The sequence below is a fragment of the Musca autumnalis genome, unplaced genomic scaffold (genome assembly GCF_047663935.1).
Source record: "Musca autumnalis isolate F117 unplaced genomic scaffold, ASM4766393v1 scaffold_1, whole genome shotgun sequence".
In the NCBI taxonomy this organism is placed as follows: Eukaryota; Metazoa; Arthropoda; class Insecta; order Diptera; family Muscidae; genus Musca; species Musca autumnalis.
In genome coordinates this window covers 17,481,205-17,501,675 of record NW_027411644.1, presented here as the reverse complement: position 1 = coordinate 17,501,675, position 20,471 = coordinate 17,481,205, and the positions used below count along the sequence as shown (strand labels likewise).

The 20,471-nt window shown below is 44.0% G+C and overlaps 1 protein-coding gene across 24 annotated transcripts in view; it reads left to right on the top strand.

Moving 5' to 3' along the window:
* Positions 1–20,471, top strand: part of LOC141394267 (uncharacterized) — a 187,728-nt gene that overhangs the window by 148,137 nt on the left and 19,120 nt on the right. For 8 of the 24 annotated variants that reach the window (XM_073968500.1, XM_073968553.1, XM_073968509.1 and 5 more), the window contains 2 exons: positions 2,257–3,741; positions 19,980–20,219. In XM_073968500.1, coding sequence (XP_073824601.1) covers positions 3,420–3,741; positions 19,980–20,219 — 562 coding nt within the window. In that variant the 5' untranslated portion in view covers positions 2,257–3,419. Of the gene's footprint in view, positions 1–854; positions 2,173–2,256; positions 3,742–19,979; positions 20,220–20,471 lie in introns of all 24 variants that reach the window. The other 16 variants (XM_073968423.1, XM_073968443.1, XM_073968393.1 and 13 more) reach the window with 4 other exon arrangements.

The window sequence follows — 20,471 nt, the reverse complement described above, 5'->3', positions numbered from 1 at the left end:
AAATATAAGAAACCCAGATTTTCACTACTTTTACCGTTATAAAAAATAAAACGAAGCTACCCAAACGAACTAAAGGCATTTTCGTTCTCCATGGATCCCAACACGATAGAATTTTGCATCAGAACGCTTGAACATTTTTCTGGTCAACTTTTGTAGCACAGTGTCATTTATCGACATTTTCCGAAAGCTTTGCACCTTCTCAAGACCAAAAGTACCTGAAAAAGCGTTCCAATGCTTTTGCGATGTATTAGAGAGTTCTTAATTACTGTCTTGGCTGCAATTTTTGTCTTTGTGTTGGCTAGAAAATCTCAATAGTTTGGCTGTTAAATCGGGAGGCTCGATTTTCATCGTAGACATATGGTCCAGTAGACTTTTTTGCTCAGTTCAATCCCAGGAATCAGAAACGCGAAGAGCCTATTAAGGTTTTTTTCCTTCCACACAAATCGCCCCGACCTAATGTATATGTATATAATAAACTTTTAGAATTTGTGAAAAAATTTAAATTTATAAATATGACACAAACCCCTACTAATAGCACACATACATATGTTCTTTGAAACATTATTATAGCTTGTCCTAATGTCATCCTCAAAACATCATTTCATAATGCACCACAGTATATCCTTAGAATTTTCCAGCTGTATTTAGATTCCTCTATTTTTATCCTATGTTATCTTTGTTAGTTATCTTCCACTAAACATCTTTAAAATTTAACAGCTTGCTTTTTTAACCTTCTCCGTATTTTCTCTTCTCTTGGTCTATCAAACCGGATAAGGCAAACTTAACTAATCGCATTTTTTCTTTTCTTTTATTTTTTGTGGATTTCTTTCTTTTTTTCAATCTTTTTTAAATAGAGCAACCACTTCTATAGCAATTCCAAAAAAAGAATAGTTTGACATAGATAAATAAATTTAGCAAACGCTTGAGCAAAACCAAAAACTTCTACTGTAAAAAACGTGTTAATAACAAGCAACCACTACTAACAACAACAAAAAACAAAACTGAGCTGCTTACTTAAGAAGCGGAAAAATCCCGTGACTTACTAAGGCCAGAGAAGCACATTGAAAAGGCAACAGACGCCACCACACTAACACCCGCCTCCAGCCTCTTAACCTGGAATCACCCAAAAACACAGCAATCACCAACACACCAGTTCTAACACTGGTAGATTCAAGTATCTGCAAGAACTTGAAATCTCCATTTTACAAATCTCAAAAATCGTGTAAAAAGTGCATTCATAAGGATCTAATTTCCAACCGCAATAAATACACGGAAATCTAAAGTAGAGACCAGCACTTATTGGGCACACAATTGGCACCGAAACACTTGTTAAAACCACACACAAACACACATTTACACAACTTTGGCTTAAACAACTCCCGCTGCTGCTGCTTCTTTTGCACTTGCCTTGCCCCCCAAAAAAACCCCCAAACAAACATTTTCAAAATCAATAAAATCCACAAACAACCAAAATCCCCCACACCCTGTAACATAGACACCCAAGCAGACAACGACACTCATACACACCACGCACCAACGCCAGCATCAGCATTGGTCCAATCACCGTCACAATCATTGGATCACACCCACCAGCATCCTTACAAAATAACGACCACCACGAAGACAAATCCAAACACAATCTCAGCCGCCGCCGCTGCTGCTGCGCACACGGCCATACCCCACAACAACATCAGCAGCAGCAGCAACAACAAAACGCCATGAATGCAAACAAAATGAAAAAACGTGACACCGATTTATGACTGGTGCGTACCAAGGGTGCTTTGGGTTTGGGCCTTGGCAATACGGGTAGTCGTTATAAGGTAACGGCTAGATGTGTGCCCGAAGTGAGCATTACCTCGCCCACAGAGAGTGCCATGTTTGGACAAGATGTGAAAGGCCCCACAAATGCACTATCCCCCGGAGCACCCTCCACATCGACACCCACATCATCAGTCAACACCACCACCATCTCCTCCTCTAATTCATGTAGTTTCTCACCAACCCAATATTATAGCTACTCCCAAAACATACCAACATCTACCAGTAACACGAACACAAACACGTCCGGTAAGAACCAACACCACCACAACCACATTATCCTCAGCCAGAACAAAGTCAACGCCAGCAACAACATCAAGAATTTGAAGAATAGCAACAAAATTCAAGGCAAAAGTAATAGTCCAAATAGCTCCCTCGATAGTCCCCCAACCATTGCCAACAACACTAATGCAAACATTTCCTCCCCCTCCCCCTCAGGAGCCACTCTTGTCGAAGAGGAAGACTTTAATGAACTTACCGCCGTACCCACAACAACCACCCACATTGTGATAGCAGCAGCAGACAACAGCAGCAGTCCCAGCGAGCAGGCTAGCAAAACGAGCCGACATCTGCCACCGCTAAAACTCAAACAGTCGATTAATAGCGCCGTCATTTCGGCCCAGGGGCCCTGTTCGACCATTGCAGCCTCAGTGAGAAATGTGCTGCAACGTCAACAGGCCTCCACTGCATCAGTATCGTCATCGACAAGTCCAACAACAGCAGCAGCAGCAGCTACAGTGCAAACGAAAAGTAAACGGAGTACAACATCAACGAATATAACCCCTCAAACGAGTGCCGATAGTCAACCGAACGAAACAACACCGCTGGTAACACCGCAACACGCTGTTGAAGAGCCCCCGGCATATGCGGCCAACATCAACAACTCGACATCTTCGACCAATTCGCCGCCCAACAACAGCATAAACACGACCTATTACCAACAACAAGCCACAACCGCCACCACTACCGCAGCCGCCGCCACCACCGTTGCCTCCACTGCCACCAACGTCGGACCGACACCAACAACAGCAACAACCTACACCACCTATTCGCACAATTCGAAGACGACCCGCTCTTGGCCGGTGATCTATCGCAACCCACATCACTACGACTACGAGGCCTTGTATGCGAATGCAGCACCCAAGGGCCCCTCGCAGTATCCAGCGGCCGTTGTCTCATCGTCGTTCAAACAGAATTGCTATTCGAATCAATTCAAGCAGTCGATTGTCTATTCGTCCAGCAATGAGGACCTAAGCACAATCAATGAATGTCCGGCAGATGGTGTGGTGGCTCAGGGTAATGGTGGTAGAAGCAGCAGTAGTCTTATCGGTTGTGGTGGTGGTTATAACAACAACAATAATAATAATTATAGCAACAACAGCAGCAGCAGTTCCGCAGCAAAATACAACCAGCAACAACAACAACAAACAACCTGTTACTATTTTTCACCTTCTCGTCACAACAGCATTTATGAGCATCCCTCGGCTGTGGTCGCCAGCTCACTACAATACGATCCACACAGTTCGTCGGCAGCTGCCATCGAATCGTTGCGACGCAGCAATAGCATTTTATTGCGCAACAGTAGCTGTTCCTCGAAAATAATGATGCACTCAACAGGGCGTGGTGGTGGAGATTTAGATAGCCCCACATCTCTCAATTCCGCCATGGATGTGACCAGTAATGTGGGTGCCTCGAATTGTTGCTCAAGTTGTTGCATGGGTCCACCGCCTTTGCTCTTCCTATTCGTAACGCTGCTAATGACAACCAGTGCCACAGCCATGCTATGTGCTGCCATAATGACTGATCATTGGGAACATGTCAAGTGGGATCGTGCCAGTTTGGAACGTTATTCGAATCGTTCGAATTTACAGCTGGAATGGATAATGGATGACACGGTGGCGATGTTGAAACCCGATAAGAGAGGTAAGTGGAAATGTAAACTTTTTTCATTTGATTTTTAGTTTGTGGATTTTTTTACGAAATTTCTTGAGGATCATAATATTGCGGCACTATCTTCCGGACGTAATAAAATGTGGTTAAGGTTTCCGATTTGGCTTTAAGTCAGTAGCCCTGCCACCATCCTGTCAACTTTCAAGACTTCAGGTACAATGTCTGTGGCTAGCGACAGGCTAACGACATTCAAGGGATACTTTTATCCCGGCTCAACCAGCTACATCAGCGTTACCATGGGGACTTCGTCAGGGCCCAGGACTTTGGATGATTTACCGTTCCTAATGGTATTTGCATCTACATCCATTGTAAATTGTGGTTATTTCTCCTCCGCAGGAAGAGATCTAATGCCATGTAGTGCTGTGCTCTTTGTCTTCCCGGGTTGGGTTAAAATAACTTGCGCACTTCTTCAGATAAGTTATCGTAAAGCCGCCAATCGTGACTGAGGTCTATTTTTTTTTCTTCCCAGGGTTCGATAGGGCAAGGGTTAGCCCTCAATTCACATATTCCGCCTCTAATGCCGCAACTTTTCACATGATATAGCCACTTATTCCGCTGTTTAATTTCCATTGTCAGCGACCTGACTCTGGAGTCGCTGAGGTTGGCTCGAAGAAGTTCATTACGCTCGTTTGCCAATTCAGCCACCTGTGCTTGAACATTTAGTCTCACTTCAAGTATTCGTCCTGCTGGTCGAATAGAGAGAGGCTTCAGCTGAGATGATATCCGCACATAAGAAGGGTTGGACAGTTATTTGTAGCGATGATTGATGACATTTGGTATATTAGGATAATTAGGATAATTCCTCCTCGACTGGGAGGGTTCTTGTTCGGTATAGCACTCTTCACTTCGTTCTGTCGCTATCGGGGTGTTCTATGAACTTCCGGTTAAAATAACACCCACACCTATTGTGATCTGTCACTACAGATTGTCATTTGTCTTATTTCGGATATTGGGCTAGCATGCTATCAGTGATGGTGCAGGAAAGTTCTCGGATCGAAGAGATGACAACACTCTGAAGGGGTGATTGGTAAATTCTCTGAACCCTGGTTATCTGGTTTTTTATTGTTCAGAAAAGTACGGCAGGAGGTTATTGTTGTTGTAGCAAATTAATCTATTCTGGTTCTGGTTCCTCTTTATCCAGATTAAAAAAATTGAGACGGCTTCATTGCTTCATTCTTCTGCTGCGATGGATGGACGCTGGTTGTTGTTGTTGTAACAGTGTTTTTTATTATGTTTGTATGTTCGTTCCTCTGTTCAATATGGCTCTGGGTCTGTCTCCAGTTCCTTAAAAATGGCTTCTTCGGTGGGATGTAGCCACAGATCCAATGGAGTTAAATGGGTAGGTTTGGCGGGGCAGTTGAAAAGGTGTTTTGTGTCGTGCGGGCCCATGCCGCATACTGGGTAGATGTCTTGCACGGCGCGATCGATTTCCGAGAATTTAGGCAACTGTTCAGTATCCCGAGCATAGTTGAGCCAAAACTACTCTGGTTTGTCGTGGCAGCTTACGCTCCTCATCTGCGATAGATGGAGGATGTACTCCGAGTACTTTATTCACACTATAATTGCTTAAGGCCTTGGCAACTGCGTCCGTGTGAATGCTATTCAAACCTGCTTGATATGCTTTTTGATCTAGGGGTTCTCTCCTGTATAGTTGGACTTCTCCCTCTAGAGCATGGATATCCTTCCTGATCTGCCTGAATGTGTCGGGCCTACCCACAAGATGGTAATTAGGATGGCTCACACGGTAACATCCAAGCAGGTATAGCAACGAAAGCATCTCATTGTGTTGATTAACTGGAAGAATCTTTGCCTCCTCATGTAGATGGTCAACTGAAGATTTCAGATGGCACCCTGTTGCTGTTCTCAGGGCGGCATTCTGGCAAGTTTGAATCTTTTTCCAAATCGTATCAAATAATCTCGGGGATCAGACTGGAGCCACATAGCTTACCACAGACCGACCTATCACGTTATATGTGGTCAACAAGGATTCTTTATCTGCACCCCAAGTGCTGCCGGCCAGGGACTTGAGGACCTTGTTTCTACTTTTCAGATTGTCGCAGATAGCTGTGGCGTGTGCGCACGACGCGAATGTAGTGTCGAATGTGACCCCTAAAATTTTAGGGCAGTTTGTGGTCGGAATTCTGCTTCCGTCGACCACGACATTCAACTCACGTCCAAACTGCGCTGTCCATGTGGTGAACAGAGTGTATGTAGATTTTTGTGGCGGAAATCTGCATATTCCTCGAATGGAAAAAGGTGGTAAGATCGGTTAAATAGTTGTTCAGTCTCTCACAGATGTCATCAGGATAGGTACCCGACGCCAGGATCGTGCAATCATCCGCATACGTTACGATCTCGATGCCGTCTGGAGTGGGCGGAATACAGGAGAGGTAGAGGTTAAACAGTTCCGGAGATATCACCCCACCTTGGGGAATTCCCTGTTTCACTCTACGGGGTTTGGACTTCTTGTTCCTAAATTCCACGTACGACTGGTGTCCACACATATAATAGACTATCCAACGTTTCAAGCTCAATGTCCTCAAACAGCATGGAGTGCCAGAATGTATCAAAGGCTTTTGATAAGACAAGCGCCACCATCACTGTTCTATAGCACGGTCGTCTCTGGTTGAGTCCTTGACAGATATATGTGGTAATGGCGTGCAGCGCTGTTGTCGTGATGTGCTCGGGTGCTGGTCTCCGAGCACGGCATTCAACTGCGCAAATCTTTCTGTGCGAATGCTATTCATGCCTACATGATAGGCTTTTTGATCTAGAGATTCTAGCTTAAACCTTTGGACCTCTCTCTTCCTTTCCAGATCATGAAGATCTCTCCTGAAGTGCCTGGATTGGGGAAGCATGTCCACTAAATCGTGGCAGGGGTGCTCAAGACGGTAACACGCCGTTACCGTTGTGCTGATGCACCGTTAAAATATTCGTCTCCTCATGGAGATGGTTCATTGGTGTCATGAGGAGGCATTCAGTTGCAGTTTTCAGTTCGGCATCCTGACAGCTTTGAATATACTTACATTGCGTAGCGCCAACATTTTTACACCGCACTGGCGCCGAATTTCTTACCAAAGGCCGGCCTATTGCTTTATAAGGTTTGTTCGCTCTACTTAAACATGCTGTCAAACGCCACACCCAATATATTGAGGTAGTGGGTAGGTAGGGATAGTGGTTGGAATCGGGACACCATCGACCAATATGTTCAGGGGGAGCCTCATTTCAGCCGTCCAGGTGTGAATAATGTCACGGATTTAGAGAAGGTTATTTTCGACAGACATCTCTTTCCCGACTGCAGAGTGCGGCATTTCAGAAAAGTAGAGATTAAACATATTATATTATATTACCTTACCTTGGAGAACTCCTTGAAGCCATGGGCCAATATATTCAGGCGGAGCCTGATTTCAGCCGTCCAGCTGGAGAACAGCGGATATTTTCATATTCCTCAGATGGAAGAACCGCACTGAGACGGCTATGTAGATATTTAACCTATCACATATGCCACCGACGATAGGACTAGGTGCCAAGATCCTACATTCCTCATACATTACGATTTCTTTCTTTTCCGGAGGCTTCGGAAATTCAGAAAGGTAGAGATTAAAAGATATCACCAAACCTTGGGGATTTCCCTGTTTTAATCTTCGGATCTTTGACTTCTTATTTCTGAATTCTACCACAGGCGCCCACACACATAGTTGACTATCCAACGTTTCAAACACAGTTGGAGGGAAGTCTTCTCTATATCGTCGAACAGCTTGGTATGGTTGACGGTATCGAAGACTTTTGATAGGTCAAGAATCACCTAAACTGCTAGTTCGCACGACCTGTTATGGTGCCCTGCATTTTCCGGAGTGAATGCTGATGTTGGGCAACTGGGGAAATTGATTCTCATTATGGGAAGTAGTAGTGTCTCCAGAATCTTTGCTACTGGCGACAAGAGGTAAATCGGCCTCTGCTTTAGTCCTTGTCTGGCTTCAGTAGCGGCACCACCCTGTCAATTTTCCAGACTTCTCGTACAATATGGAAGGATAAATTGAGGATACTTGTTAATTACTTAACCCCGGGTTCATCCAGTTGCTTAAGCATTACCATTGAGATTCCGTGTAGGCCGAAAATGTTGGATGATTTAGGGTTTCGCATGACGTCTGCAACAACGCTCATCGTAAACTGTGGTGTTACCTACTCGGCTGGGAGGCTCTTATAAGGCGTAGCACTTTCCTTTTCGCCCTATCATTCTCGGGGTAGCTCACTCCTCTTCGCCCATGCCTCTTCGGATTCGAGGGAGATTTAACCGTTGCCAACAATTTACTCAATCCTGTACCAATCTTGCATTGCTTCAGGTGTCTAGCCACATTTTTTCGGCTATATTCGCCTACTTGCCTTTGTCTTCAAGAGAAAGTACCCTAACACTTGGGTCTTCAGGGTTCGTATGACGAAGTTTTCCACGTTCATTGGCTGCTGGGAAATTTAGTATAATTTCGAGTATTCGATCAACAGTTATGTAGTGGGATCCGGAAAATCCGAGAATCTGAGGGAATGGGGAGCTCTCTGAAGAGGAGATTTGTAAATTACCTAAAACCTCGCCAATCTGTTTTTGTATGGTTCAGAAAAGTACGATGGTCGGAGGTTATAATTTCTGGTGGTTTGTTTGTTTGGATATTTAGGGTTCATATGACGAAGTTCTCCACGCTCATTTGCTAGCACCGTCACCTCTGCTGGGAAAATTGGTCTAATTTCGAGTAATCGACCAACAGGTATGTAGTGAGCTGATGCAACAAGGATGATGTCCCGGAAAATCCTTTCAGCTACCCGAGGATCTGAGGGTATGGGGAGCTCTCTGAAGCGCGGATTAGTAAAATATCTGAAATATCTGCCAACTTGGTCAGAATTTTGGTATTATACACATCATACACATATGGTCTGTTCCAGAATTTCAAGAATCTACCAATTTTTACTATTTTTTCCGATAACATAAAGAAAAAAATGTTATCGTAGTAAAAAATGGTAGCTTCTTGCAGGTTCTGGAACAGAGCAATAAATAAATACATTAACACATGGTCTGTTCCAGTACTGCAAGAATCTACTATTTTTTCCGATTACATAAAAGAAAAAATGTTATCGTAGTAAAAAATAGTAGCTTCTTGCAGGTCCTGGAACATACCAACAAACTTACCTTTAATTTTAAATATTTTATTTAAAGGGCTGCTCTCGCTTATTTATTAATAAAGAGTTGTGTTTATGATGCAATAGGAAAGGACTTCGACAGTTTGTCGGGCACCCTGGGTGTGACAGGGCGAAGATAATAGTACTACGTCGCATTAGATCTCTTCCTGCCGGAGATGAACGCAATGGATGATGTTGCGAGTGTCATCAGAAACGCTAAATCAACCAAAGCGTTTGGGGCCTGATGGAATCTCCATGGTAATGTTTAACTAGTTGGATAAGGTGGCAGTCGAGTAGCGCAACAAAGCTCTCAACCTGTCGCTAGCCATCCACATCGTTCCCGAAGTCCGGAAAATGGGCAGAGAGTTCCCGCTACTGAAGTCAGGCAAGGATGCCTGGAAAGGTGAATAGTACAGGCCGATTTTGCTTTTGTCGCCCGTAGCAAGGACCTTTGAGGCCCTTAAGGCCTGCGTACATAAGCTGCCTTGCCTGCTTACCTTGCTTACTTCTGATAATACATTCTTGTATTAGAAGCAAGCAAGGTATGCAGGCGAGCCAGCTTATGTACGCAGCCCTTAAGGCCTGAGTTTCCCTTCCCTTTTCTTCTTTATTCATTTATTTTTGTTATGTCAGAAATGAAGCAGACAAGCAAGGCAAGTTACATAAGCTGCCTTGCCAGCTTGCCTTGCTTGCTTCTGATAAAAGAATAAAAACGAAGAGGGCAACCCAGTTCGAAATTTGCTCGGTCTCCTTTATTCTTTTATTTTTATTATGTCAGAAATGAAGCAAGAAGCAAGGCAAGCAGCATCATCATCGTCTGGCTTTCTTGCCTTGCTTCAGTTTTTGACACAATAAAAATAAAAGAATAAAGAAGGCCGAACCAATTCCAGGCGAGGCAGCTTATGTAACTTGCCTTGCTTGTCTGCTTAAAGGCCTGAGTTCATTTCTAGCCTTGCGTTCCTGCTTCATTTCTGACATAATAAAAATAAAAGGATAAATAAGGCCGAGCAAATTTCGAACTGGGTTGACCTTTTCTTTTTTATTCTTTTATCAGAAGCAAGCAAGGTAAGCAGGCGAGGCAGCTTATGTACCAAGTCCTCCATAGCGTCAAAATAGGTATCCAGTTGCCAATCATCAGCATGGTTTCTGTAAAAAGGACAGCGCGACAACAACGCTGCACGCCATCTCCACAGACATTAGTCGAGGAATCAGCTAGAGCAAGCCGTGCTATAGAACAGTGATGGTGGCGCTCGACTTATCGAAACCTTTTAATACTGTCAAGAACTCCTCGCTATTTGAGGACATTGCGCAGACTATCCGCCAAATTTGAAATGTTGGATATGTATGAACGCCAGTAGTACGTGGAATTCAGGAACAACAAGTCTAAAGACCTGCGTACATAAGCTGCCTTGCCTGCTTACCTTGCTTACTTCTGATAAAAGAATAAAAAAGAAAAGGGCAACCCAGTTCGAAATTTCCTCGGCCTTCTTTATTCTTTTATTTTTATTATGTCAAAAATGAAGCAGGAAAGCAAGGCAATCAGGCAGAGCAGCTTATGTACGCAGGCCTTAAAGGCCTGGGTCTATAAGCCGCCTTGCCTGATTGCCTTGCTTTCTTGCTTCATATATGACATAATAAAAATAAAAGAATAAAGAAGGCTGAGCAAATTTCGAACTGGGTTGCCCTTTTCTTTTTTATTCTTTCATCAGAAGCAAGGTAAGTAGGCAAGGCAGCTTATGTACCCAGGCCTTAAGCCCTGTAGATTGTAACAGGGAGTTTCCCAAGGTGGGGTGATTTTTCCTGAAGTGTTTAACCTCTACCTCTCTTGTATTCCAAACCCTCCAGACGACATTGAGATTGAGATCGTAACGTATGCGTATGAGGGTACGATCTTGGCGTCAGGTACCTACCCTGATGTCATTTGGCTGAAAGGCTGAACCCCTATTTAACTGATCTTACCACCTTTTTCATGTTCACTTTGTCCGGGCATGCCACAGCTATCACAACTCTTGGGATGCGGATAAAGAAACCTTGTTGAGCACATATAACACAAGGGTAGCCAGGACACCTCATTATCAAACCGGGTGCCACAATGGTGATATCTGGCGAGCTGTGGCAATCTACTCTAATTCTCGTAGAAGCGTCTTCGTTCAATAAATTTGCTCGGCTAGCGATGTATTCCTCTACTCTTTTGGTGAGCATTGAAGTCCCCTAGCGCCAGACGGTTATTGTCTTCCAAAAGCGAACTAATGTCGGGCATATAACGCAAGGCACATCTATTCATCGGCGCTATGTACACATTAAGCAACTCTAATTTAGCAGTACCACACTTTACTTTACCCTAAATACGTATTCCATGTATGGCGAGTCCTCCTCCGCTTCTTGTATGATTCTTTCGCAAAATGTTGTAACCATAGCAACGTCGCAAGCTACAGTTGGCGGTTAGCTTTGTTTCCTGGATCCCTATGACCATGCTGTTCTTTCGACTCATAAAGTTTTACATGGCTGAAATACTCAAGATATGCGCCAACATTACTGAGGGGTACCCATTGCATACACACATTATTATATATCAACAATGTTGACATATGGTGAGTGCGGATCTGGCACACGAAACATATCCTTTGACCTAGATTCTTCTCTATCCCGACACGAACCATAAGGGGTCGGAGCAGGCATTCCAGAATATATAGCCGCTCCCATGGTAAAAAATATACAAACACATAATTGTTGAGGTGACGGCCCCTGGCCCCCCTCCGAGTGGGCCAGATTTTAAGAGTAGGAAGGTGATCTGAGCTTGAGTTCACATGCAACAATGGCCGTGGTAATCTCCTCCTATTATCCTGTTCCTTTCTAATCCATTGCATTATTTTATAAATTATGCGTAATTTATCAACCCATTTTCTCATTAAAAACCCCCCACCCTTTTTTTCTAAATTGGCCACATTAATTAGGTATGCAGACAAATATAGAATAGAATATAGAATTAAATAGCTACACATGCACTTCTTCACACACACATATACACATACAAATATGTTAATCAACAAAGGAAAAAAACAACCTTGACCTTATTCATTGGAGACATAAACTATTGCGATAACAAATACAAAAAAAAACAAACACACATACAGATACACCACGTCATTGCCATATATAAAGCCGGTAGGATATCTACGCCACACGTCTAAAAATCATATACTACTTGATGCCGCACCTGTCTCTAAATTCCCTTGGCACGACTGACTGACTCTCTAAAAATACCAACCAAGTTCATTCATTCACATTTAGAGCAACTTAACCTTATGGGCTGACGTGACTTTCCCGTCGGCCAAACCCATCACTGACAAATGAAAGGAGGAAACAAAAATAAAGAAAATATTTCACCTTCAAATTCATGCCAACAACTGTAGCATAGGGAAGAACTAAAAGGAGGAGGAAAAATGGAATTGCTTATAACGCGATATGAACTTCACGTTGTTGGTTGGCAAAATAAAATTAAAGTACGCCAATGTCACACACACAACAACAACGAGAGCATGGAATAAAAACTTTACTTTCAATGTACTGTTAAAGTTGTGAAGGAGGAGGAGGACGTTTTTTTGTCTTTCTTTTCCTAGCGATTAAATCGATTTTGGCTCTTTTTCGCTACTTTCACTATCTATTGCGGAAGTATCAAGTCAAGTTGAAGAGGATGTTAGACAACAACACCGTACATGGGGCATGGTACAGCAGCAACAGGCACGTGCTGCGAATGCTAAGAAAGAGAAATGAAACGAACTAAAATTTATAGTTTAAATTAAAAGGAAAAGAAATTATTGTTCGTTAAAGCAAGTTCTTGGAAGGCTTTAATTTGTTTCCAATAAGTTTAATGCTAGGTCAAGTAGATATCTACTTTAAAATTATGCAAAAATTTAATTTTATCGACATAGGTATACCCCCATAATTATAAGCTTCCTTTTGTTATTGTTTGAACTTTTCTAGGACTCTATGTAGGCTATAATTATTGGTCGTGACGATTGACACTCGGCCGATGTCCGATGTTGCTGTTGTAGCAACGCAAATATGTTCGTTCGTATATCGTAGTACAGTCAAGCAGGTACTACATCGACAACATATTATTGTGTTAACGTACTGGTAAAATCTATGTCTCTTCATGAAGAAGGTCCACTGGTGTTATGAGGCAGGTTTGAATATTCTTCCACTGCTTAGCGCTAACATTTGCATACTACACTGGCCCCATATTGCTTACCACAGAGTACCATATTGATTTATAAGAGCTCAACAAGGTTTCTTTGTCCACAAGCCAACTGCTGCCGGCCAGTGAATTGATAATATTGTTTCTGCTTCTAATCTTCTCGCTAATAGCGAGACAACTTAAAAATGCTATCAAACTTTACACCCAATAGTGGTCGGAATCAGGACACCAGGCCACCAAAATGTTTACGGGGGAGCCTCATTTCAGCCGTCCAGGTATTGAACAGTGTGACAGTGGATTTAGCGGCGGATATTTTCGGATTCCTCAGATGTAAGAACTGCAATGGTGCGGGGTGCAATAAGTGAGTGCGGCATTTCAGAAAAGTAGAGATTAAACAGTTCCGCGATATTACCTCGCCTTGGGAAACACCTTGAAGCCATGGGCCAATATATTCAGGGGCATCCTCATTTCAGCCATCCAGGTGGTGAACAACGGATATTTTCATATTCCTCTGACGGAAGAACAGCCCTAAGTCAGCTATGTAGAATTTAAACTATCACAAATATATGTCATGGACGATAGGACCAGATGTCAAGATCCTACAATCATCCGCATACATACGATCTCTTTCCCGTCTGGAGGACGGAAAGTTAGCGATTAAACGGTTTCGAAGACATCACCCTTACTTGGGGAACTCCTTGCTTTACTATACTGGCCTTATTGAAGGTAAACGACTTCAAAACCTCGTTCCAACTTCTGATCTTGTCGCAAACAGCTGCGGCTTGGGCAGACGACTTAAACATGCTGTCAAACATCACAATTCCACGGCAGCGGGTTCTTTGTACCGGACTGACCCAGAACAACACAATCGTTCCGGCAAGCGGCTGCCACCTCAGTGTACATATGTTTGTATTTGTTTCGTTTTTCTGTGTTGGGAGCAGCATATCCCGAAATGCCTGCTCCGAATTCTTTTGGTCCGTGCCGGGAAAGAGGAAAACCCAGGACCAATATATTTGTGCTCAGTTTGTCACATCCGCACCCAAATCCAACCTTATGTGAGATGCAATAGGTGTCAGGAGTGGGTGCATCTAAGGGGTTGCTCTGGACTTGTCCACGTGAGGGACTACGACAGGGACTATGTTGCTGCATGCTGCGTGAACACAGTCCCCAGTGAGTCGTCGTCGGATTACGAAACTCCCTCGTCGTCAGACTACGAAACTCCCCCGCAGTCCCCTCGACAGCAACCACACACACAGCCTTTAACGCCAGCCGTTGTTGTCCCAATCCCAGAGAATGCATCCTTTTTGCAATGTAATTGCAATGGACTCCGAGGTAACATCGAGGAAATAGTAGATTTCATGAGTCGGAAGAACATCAAGGTCGCGGTGGTGCAAAAAACCAAGCTGAACGACAACCACAGCTTAGAGCATTGTAATGGTAACAATGTGCTAAGGAAAGATCGCACCAGAAGTGAGGTGGGGGATTAGCTTTCCTATTGCACCAGTCTGTCCAATACAGACCTATCTCGCTTGAGCCTGTCTCTAATGACTCGTATATGGAATGTATGGAGGTAGCAGTCAGGTGTGGAACTGCCGAGATAGAGTTGCTGAACGTATACATCCCGCCGAGAAATAGCTGTATCTCAGATTATAGACATTAGCCCGCTCTTGGAAGGTCATAATCGTCTGGTCCTGGGTGACTTTAATGCGCATCATGAGATGTGTCATTCGGCCCTCGGAAACGACCAGAGAGGTACAACGCTGGCTGAGCAGATTGATAGCTCTACGTTTTGCACGGTCAATGTGGACGCCCTACCAGAATTAGAGGAGAGTGTCACAGTTCGCCAGACATAACCATCGTGTCACCTGGTCTGACAAATGACGTTACCTGGCAACCCGTCATTTCCCTTGGATCAGACCATCTCCCCATAATTGTCTCCATTAGCAGACCAGCCGACTTCATCACCTCTGAGAATTACCCAATCCTTCTGATGTTCGGGTAGCGGAAAGGACGTTCCGAGATATCATCACTGCTGCAGCCGCTCGCCATATCCCTGCTGGTCGAACACCCGAAGTAAGACCAAACTTTCCAGCAGAGGCGATGGAATTAGCAAATGAGCTTGATGAGCTTCGTCGTGCCAACCCCAATGACCCCAGAGTCAGGGAGCTGACACTGGAAGTTAACAAGCTGGTCGGCGAGCATAAGCGGAACAAATGGTTAAATCCAGTATAGGTAAATTGTGGGCAACGGTTAAGTCACTCTCGAACCCTGGAAGAAAGGAAGATAGGACCTCAGTTACGTTTGGCGACGTTACGTTGACTGACCCGAAGAGGTGCGCAAGTAATTTCAATCGACAGTTTGTCGAGCACCCCGAGAGTGGCAGGGCGAAGAGAAGAGTATTACGTCGCATTAGATCTCTTCCTGCCGAGGATGAACCACAGCAATTTACAATGGATGATGTTGCCAATGCCATCAGAAACGTTAAATCATCCAAACCGTTGGGCCCTGATGGAATCTCCATGGTAATGCTGAAGCAGCTGGATGAGCCGGGATTGGAGTATCTCACTAAAGTTCTCAACTTGTCACTATCCACCCTCATTGTTCCCGAAGTCTGGAAAATGGGCAGGGTGGTCCCACTACGGAAGCCCGGCAAGGATGCCAGCAAAAGTGAATCGTACAGGCCGATTTCGCTTTTGTCGCCCGTAGCAAAGACACCCAGTATCAGAAATAGCCGATCATCAGCATAGATTCCGTAAGCAGCACAGTACGACAACAGCGCTGCACACCATTACCACATATATCTGTCAAGAACTCAACCAGAGACGACCGTGCGATAGAACAGTGATGGTGGCGCTTGACTTAGCAAAAGCCTTTGATACAGTCAGGCACTCCACGCTGTTTGAGGACATTGAACAGACAACCCTCCGGCCAAGCTTGAAACGTTGGATAGTCAACTATATGTGTGGACGCCAGTCGTACGTGGAATTCAGGAATAAGAAGTCCAAACCCCCTAGAGTGAAACAGGGAGTCCCCAAGGTGGGATGATATCTCCGGAACTGTTTAACCTCTACCTCTCCTGCATTACCCCCCCCCCCCCCCCCCCTCCATACGGCATCGAGATCGTAACGTATGCGGATGATTGCACGATCCTGGCGTCGGGTACCTATCCTAATGACATCTGTGAGAGACTGAACAACTATTTAACCGATCTTACCACCTTTTTCCATTCGAGGAATATGCAGATTTCCGCCACAAAATCAACAGCCACTCTGTTCACCACACGGACAGCGCAGTTTGGAAGAGAATTGAATGTCGTGGTCGACGGTAGCAGAATTCCAACCACAAACTGTCCCAAAATCTTAGGGGTCACATTCGACACTACATTCACGTCGTGCGCACACGCCACAGCTATCTGCGACAAACTGAAAAGTAGGAACAAGGTCCTCAAGTCCCTAGCCGGCAGCACTTGGGGTGCAGATAAAGAAACCTTGTTGACCACATATAACGCGATAGGTCGGTCTGTGGTGACCTATGCGGCGCCAGTCTGGTCACCGAGATTATGTGATACGAATTGGAAAAAGATTCAAACTTGCCAGAATGCCGCCCTGAGAACAGCAACAGGGTGCCTCCTCAAATCTTCAGTGGACCATTTACATGAGGAGACAAAGATTCTTCCAGCAAAGCAACACAATGAGGTGCTTTCGTCGCAGTACCTGCATGGATGTTACCGTGTGAACCAACCCAATCACCATCTTGTGGGTAGGCCCGACACATTCAGGCAGATCAGGAAAGATATACATGCTCTAGAGAAGAGGTCCAACGGTACAGAAGAGAACCCCTAGATCAACAAGCATATCAAGCAGGTTTGAATAGCATTCACACGGACGCAGTTGTTAAGGCCTTAAGCAATTATAGTGTGAATAAAGTACTCGGAGTACTTCCCCCATTTATCGCAGCTGAGGAGCGTCAGCTGCCACGACAAACCAGAGTAGTTTTGGCTCAACTACGCTCAGGATATTGCAGTCGCCTAAATTTTTATTGGGCGGAAATCGATCGTGCCGTGCAAAACATGTGCCCAGTATGCGACATGGGCCCGCACGACACGAAACACCTTTTCAACTGCCCAGCCATACATACTCATCTAACTCCAGTGGATCTGTGGTTACATCCCATCGAAGCAACCACTTTCCTGGAACTGGAGATAGACCCAGAGCCAGATTGTACAGAGGAACGAACATACAAACATAATAACAAACACTGTTACAACAACAACAAGGAGTATAGAATCTTCGCTAGCGACGACTTGAGGTAGATAGGCCTGCACTATTAGCCTCTACTACCATACTTGCCTGGTTCCAGTAGCTGGACCTTCTGTCAACTCTCCAGGCTCCTGGTAGAACATGGGTGTCTAAGTATAGATTGAAGACACTTGTAAAATGTTTAACTCTGGGTTCATTCAGTTTAGCATTACCATTGAGATTCCGGTTATACCCGACGATCTGTATGATTACGCGTTTCGAATGACATCTACAACATCGCTCATGGTAAATAGTGGTGGTACCTCCTTGGCTGAGAAAGCTCTTATACATTACTCTTTGTCCTATCACTCTCGGGGTGCTCTATAAATAACACCGTTAAAATAACACGCCCACTTCTATAGATATGTCACGTCGTTCAAAGTAACAGCCTGCCTGCTCCGAGCTCTGTTGGTCTGTGTCGAGATAGAGATGAACTCCGGTCCAGTATGGATCTGTTGCGTTTGCCAGATCCGCATACACCTCATGTTAACAATGGTGCGATATAATGGATGGAGAGAATGGGTGAATTTTCGAAGGTGCTCTGGCCTTAGGTATGCGATATGTATGTTGATGCTTGCTGCGTCCGAACATGGCACAGTGTGTCTCCAACTTTGTCGTCGTCAGAATACGAAACGCCCCAGTAGCCTCCCCAACAATAAACGCAGCATCTAACGCCACAAGTTGTTGTTCAACGGCCATTGCACCATTCCTGCAATTCAATTGCAACGGTCTCCGCAATAAGGTCAACGAAATTTTGGATTTTATGATGCACCATTCCTGCAATTCAATTGCAACGGTCTCCGGTCAATAAAGTCAACGAAATTTTGGATTTTATGAGTCGAAAAGCCATGCAACCTTGTGATGGTTATAACATTTTGCGGAAGGATCGCACAAGAAGCGGAGGAGGTACATGAAATGTGGGGGTGGGTTTGTACATACCGCCGATGAATAGCTGTGACCTGCGTTATTGCCCGACATTAGTTCGCTTTTAGAGAGCAATAACCCTCTGGTGCTAGGGGACTTCAATCGCCATCATGAGCTTTGGCATTTCGTCCTAGGTAATGACCAGAGGGGTACAGCGCTGGCCGGACAAATTGATGGCTCCACGTTTTGCACGGTGATTGAAGAAGCTCCTACGATGATTAGAGGAAATTGCGTTGCATTGTGGCACCAGAACTTATAAATCACGTATCCTGGCAACCCTTAATTTCCCTTGGCTCAGACCACCTTCCTATCATCGTCTCCGTAAATAGACCACTCGACTTCATAACCTCTGAACGCCGTACTTTCCTGAACCATGGGAAAGCTGATTCAGGCAATGGTTCAGAGATTTTACCAATCACCGCTTCAGAGAGCTGCCCATTCCATCAGACCCTCGGTTGGCTGAGAGAACTTTCCGGGACATTATCAATGCAGCAGCCGCTGGCTACATACCTGCTGGGCGAATACCCGAAATAAGACCAAATTTACCAGCAAAAGGCCACGGGACTAGCAAATGAGCGTGATGAGCTTAGTCGTACGTAGAGTTAGAGAGCTTACTCTTGAAGTCAAAAGTCTAGTAGGCTAGGCCACTTGAAGCAATGCAAAACTAGTACAGGATTAAGTAAATTGTGGGCAACGGTTAAATCACTCTGACAGTAACTGACCCAGTGTGCCACGTTGGAATACAAATTGAGATTTTCGAGGGAGTGTTGTACCTTTTTCGATAGGTGTTCAATTATTTTTATTCGGGCATGTTCTGTCATTCACCTCTGCACCTCACGTGTATCGAATACACCTAAAGCTGTTCTGCAACACACTTTACACCTAATTGGGGTGTATTCCTCACACTGTAATTTTGATGGCGAGAGCTGAGTGAATCCTTATTTTTTAAAGAAACTAATTGCAAATTCCTACAAAAAACTGCCTAGGACTAAAATTTAATGTGTTTTCTATGAGTATTTAAAAAAAATATTTAATTTTCTTAACACAATATGATTTAAAAATATATTTTTCTTAAAGTACCAAATTCAACATGTACGCGCTCTTGTAGAAGTTCGTTTCTTTGTTTACCCTGTTTCGTAAACAATCAAACGAACAAAGCGTATATACCCACACACGCATGTGTATTCGTTGATGCGCCAACGCAGACTGATATGTTTTTCATTGTAAATGATAACGTTTGAAAGCTGTAGTAAAGCTTTCCAAAGTTCTTTCGTGAAATATGAAAGCTCTTTTCACGTGAAACACAGAACATCAATTGCTTTCACAGGTGAAGTGCATGTGTGATGTGAAATGGATACACCGTGAATTCCGGAACATGCCCGATTATTTTTGTCACATCTTTACAAAGTCTACGTTACCCATGGGGTTACTCTCTTTTGTGATGCGTTAGTGCATTGCTCCGCTAGTTCTAAAATAATCCAAGTTTCAGGGTCATATATTGCCTGAAATTGTTTAATTTGTTATTTTGCACAATTACTTCACACATACTACATTCTATATTTCTATCAATGAAACCTAATAAATTACCATTCTCTTCCTTCTTTTTCCCCTTTCTCTATTTCTAGCCGATCATCGTTTTCGACGGGATAATCTATTTCTGGTACCCATGCATGGTGGTATCTGGACCCTTTGTATAGATTTACCATTACACGAGATACAAGAACTGAGAAGACATCCAAAATTTCCACGAAGTGCACCAACCTGCCTCAACTATTTGGCCGGATCAATGGAGAATGCTCGGGGGGAAGAGCAACGTAACGATTGGCAACATAGTGAGTCACAGACCACCTTGCAGCCTCATCTAAGTACGTATGGTACAATCTATGTGTGTGTGTAGTTCATGAACAAAGTGTCCATTCTGTCTGTCTGACTGTCTATCTGTCGCTCTCTTACTGTCTCTATAAATTTTTCTTTCCCTTTTGAAAAAAAAAAAACTAAACAAACCAAAACACTATAGTGCAACAATTTTCAAACATACATATACATACACATTACAGATGATGTTTGTTTTTAACTAACTACATCAGTAGATACATATATAAACATATATAGAGTAG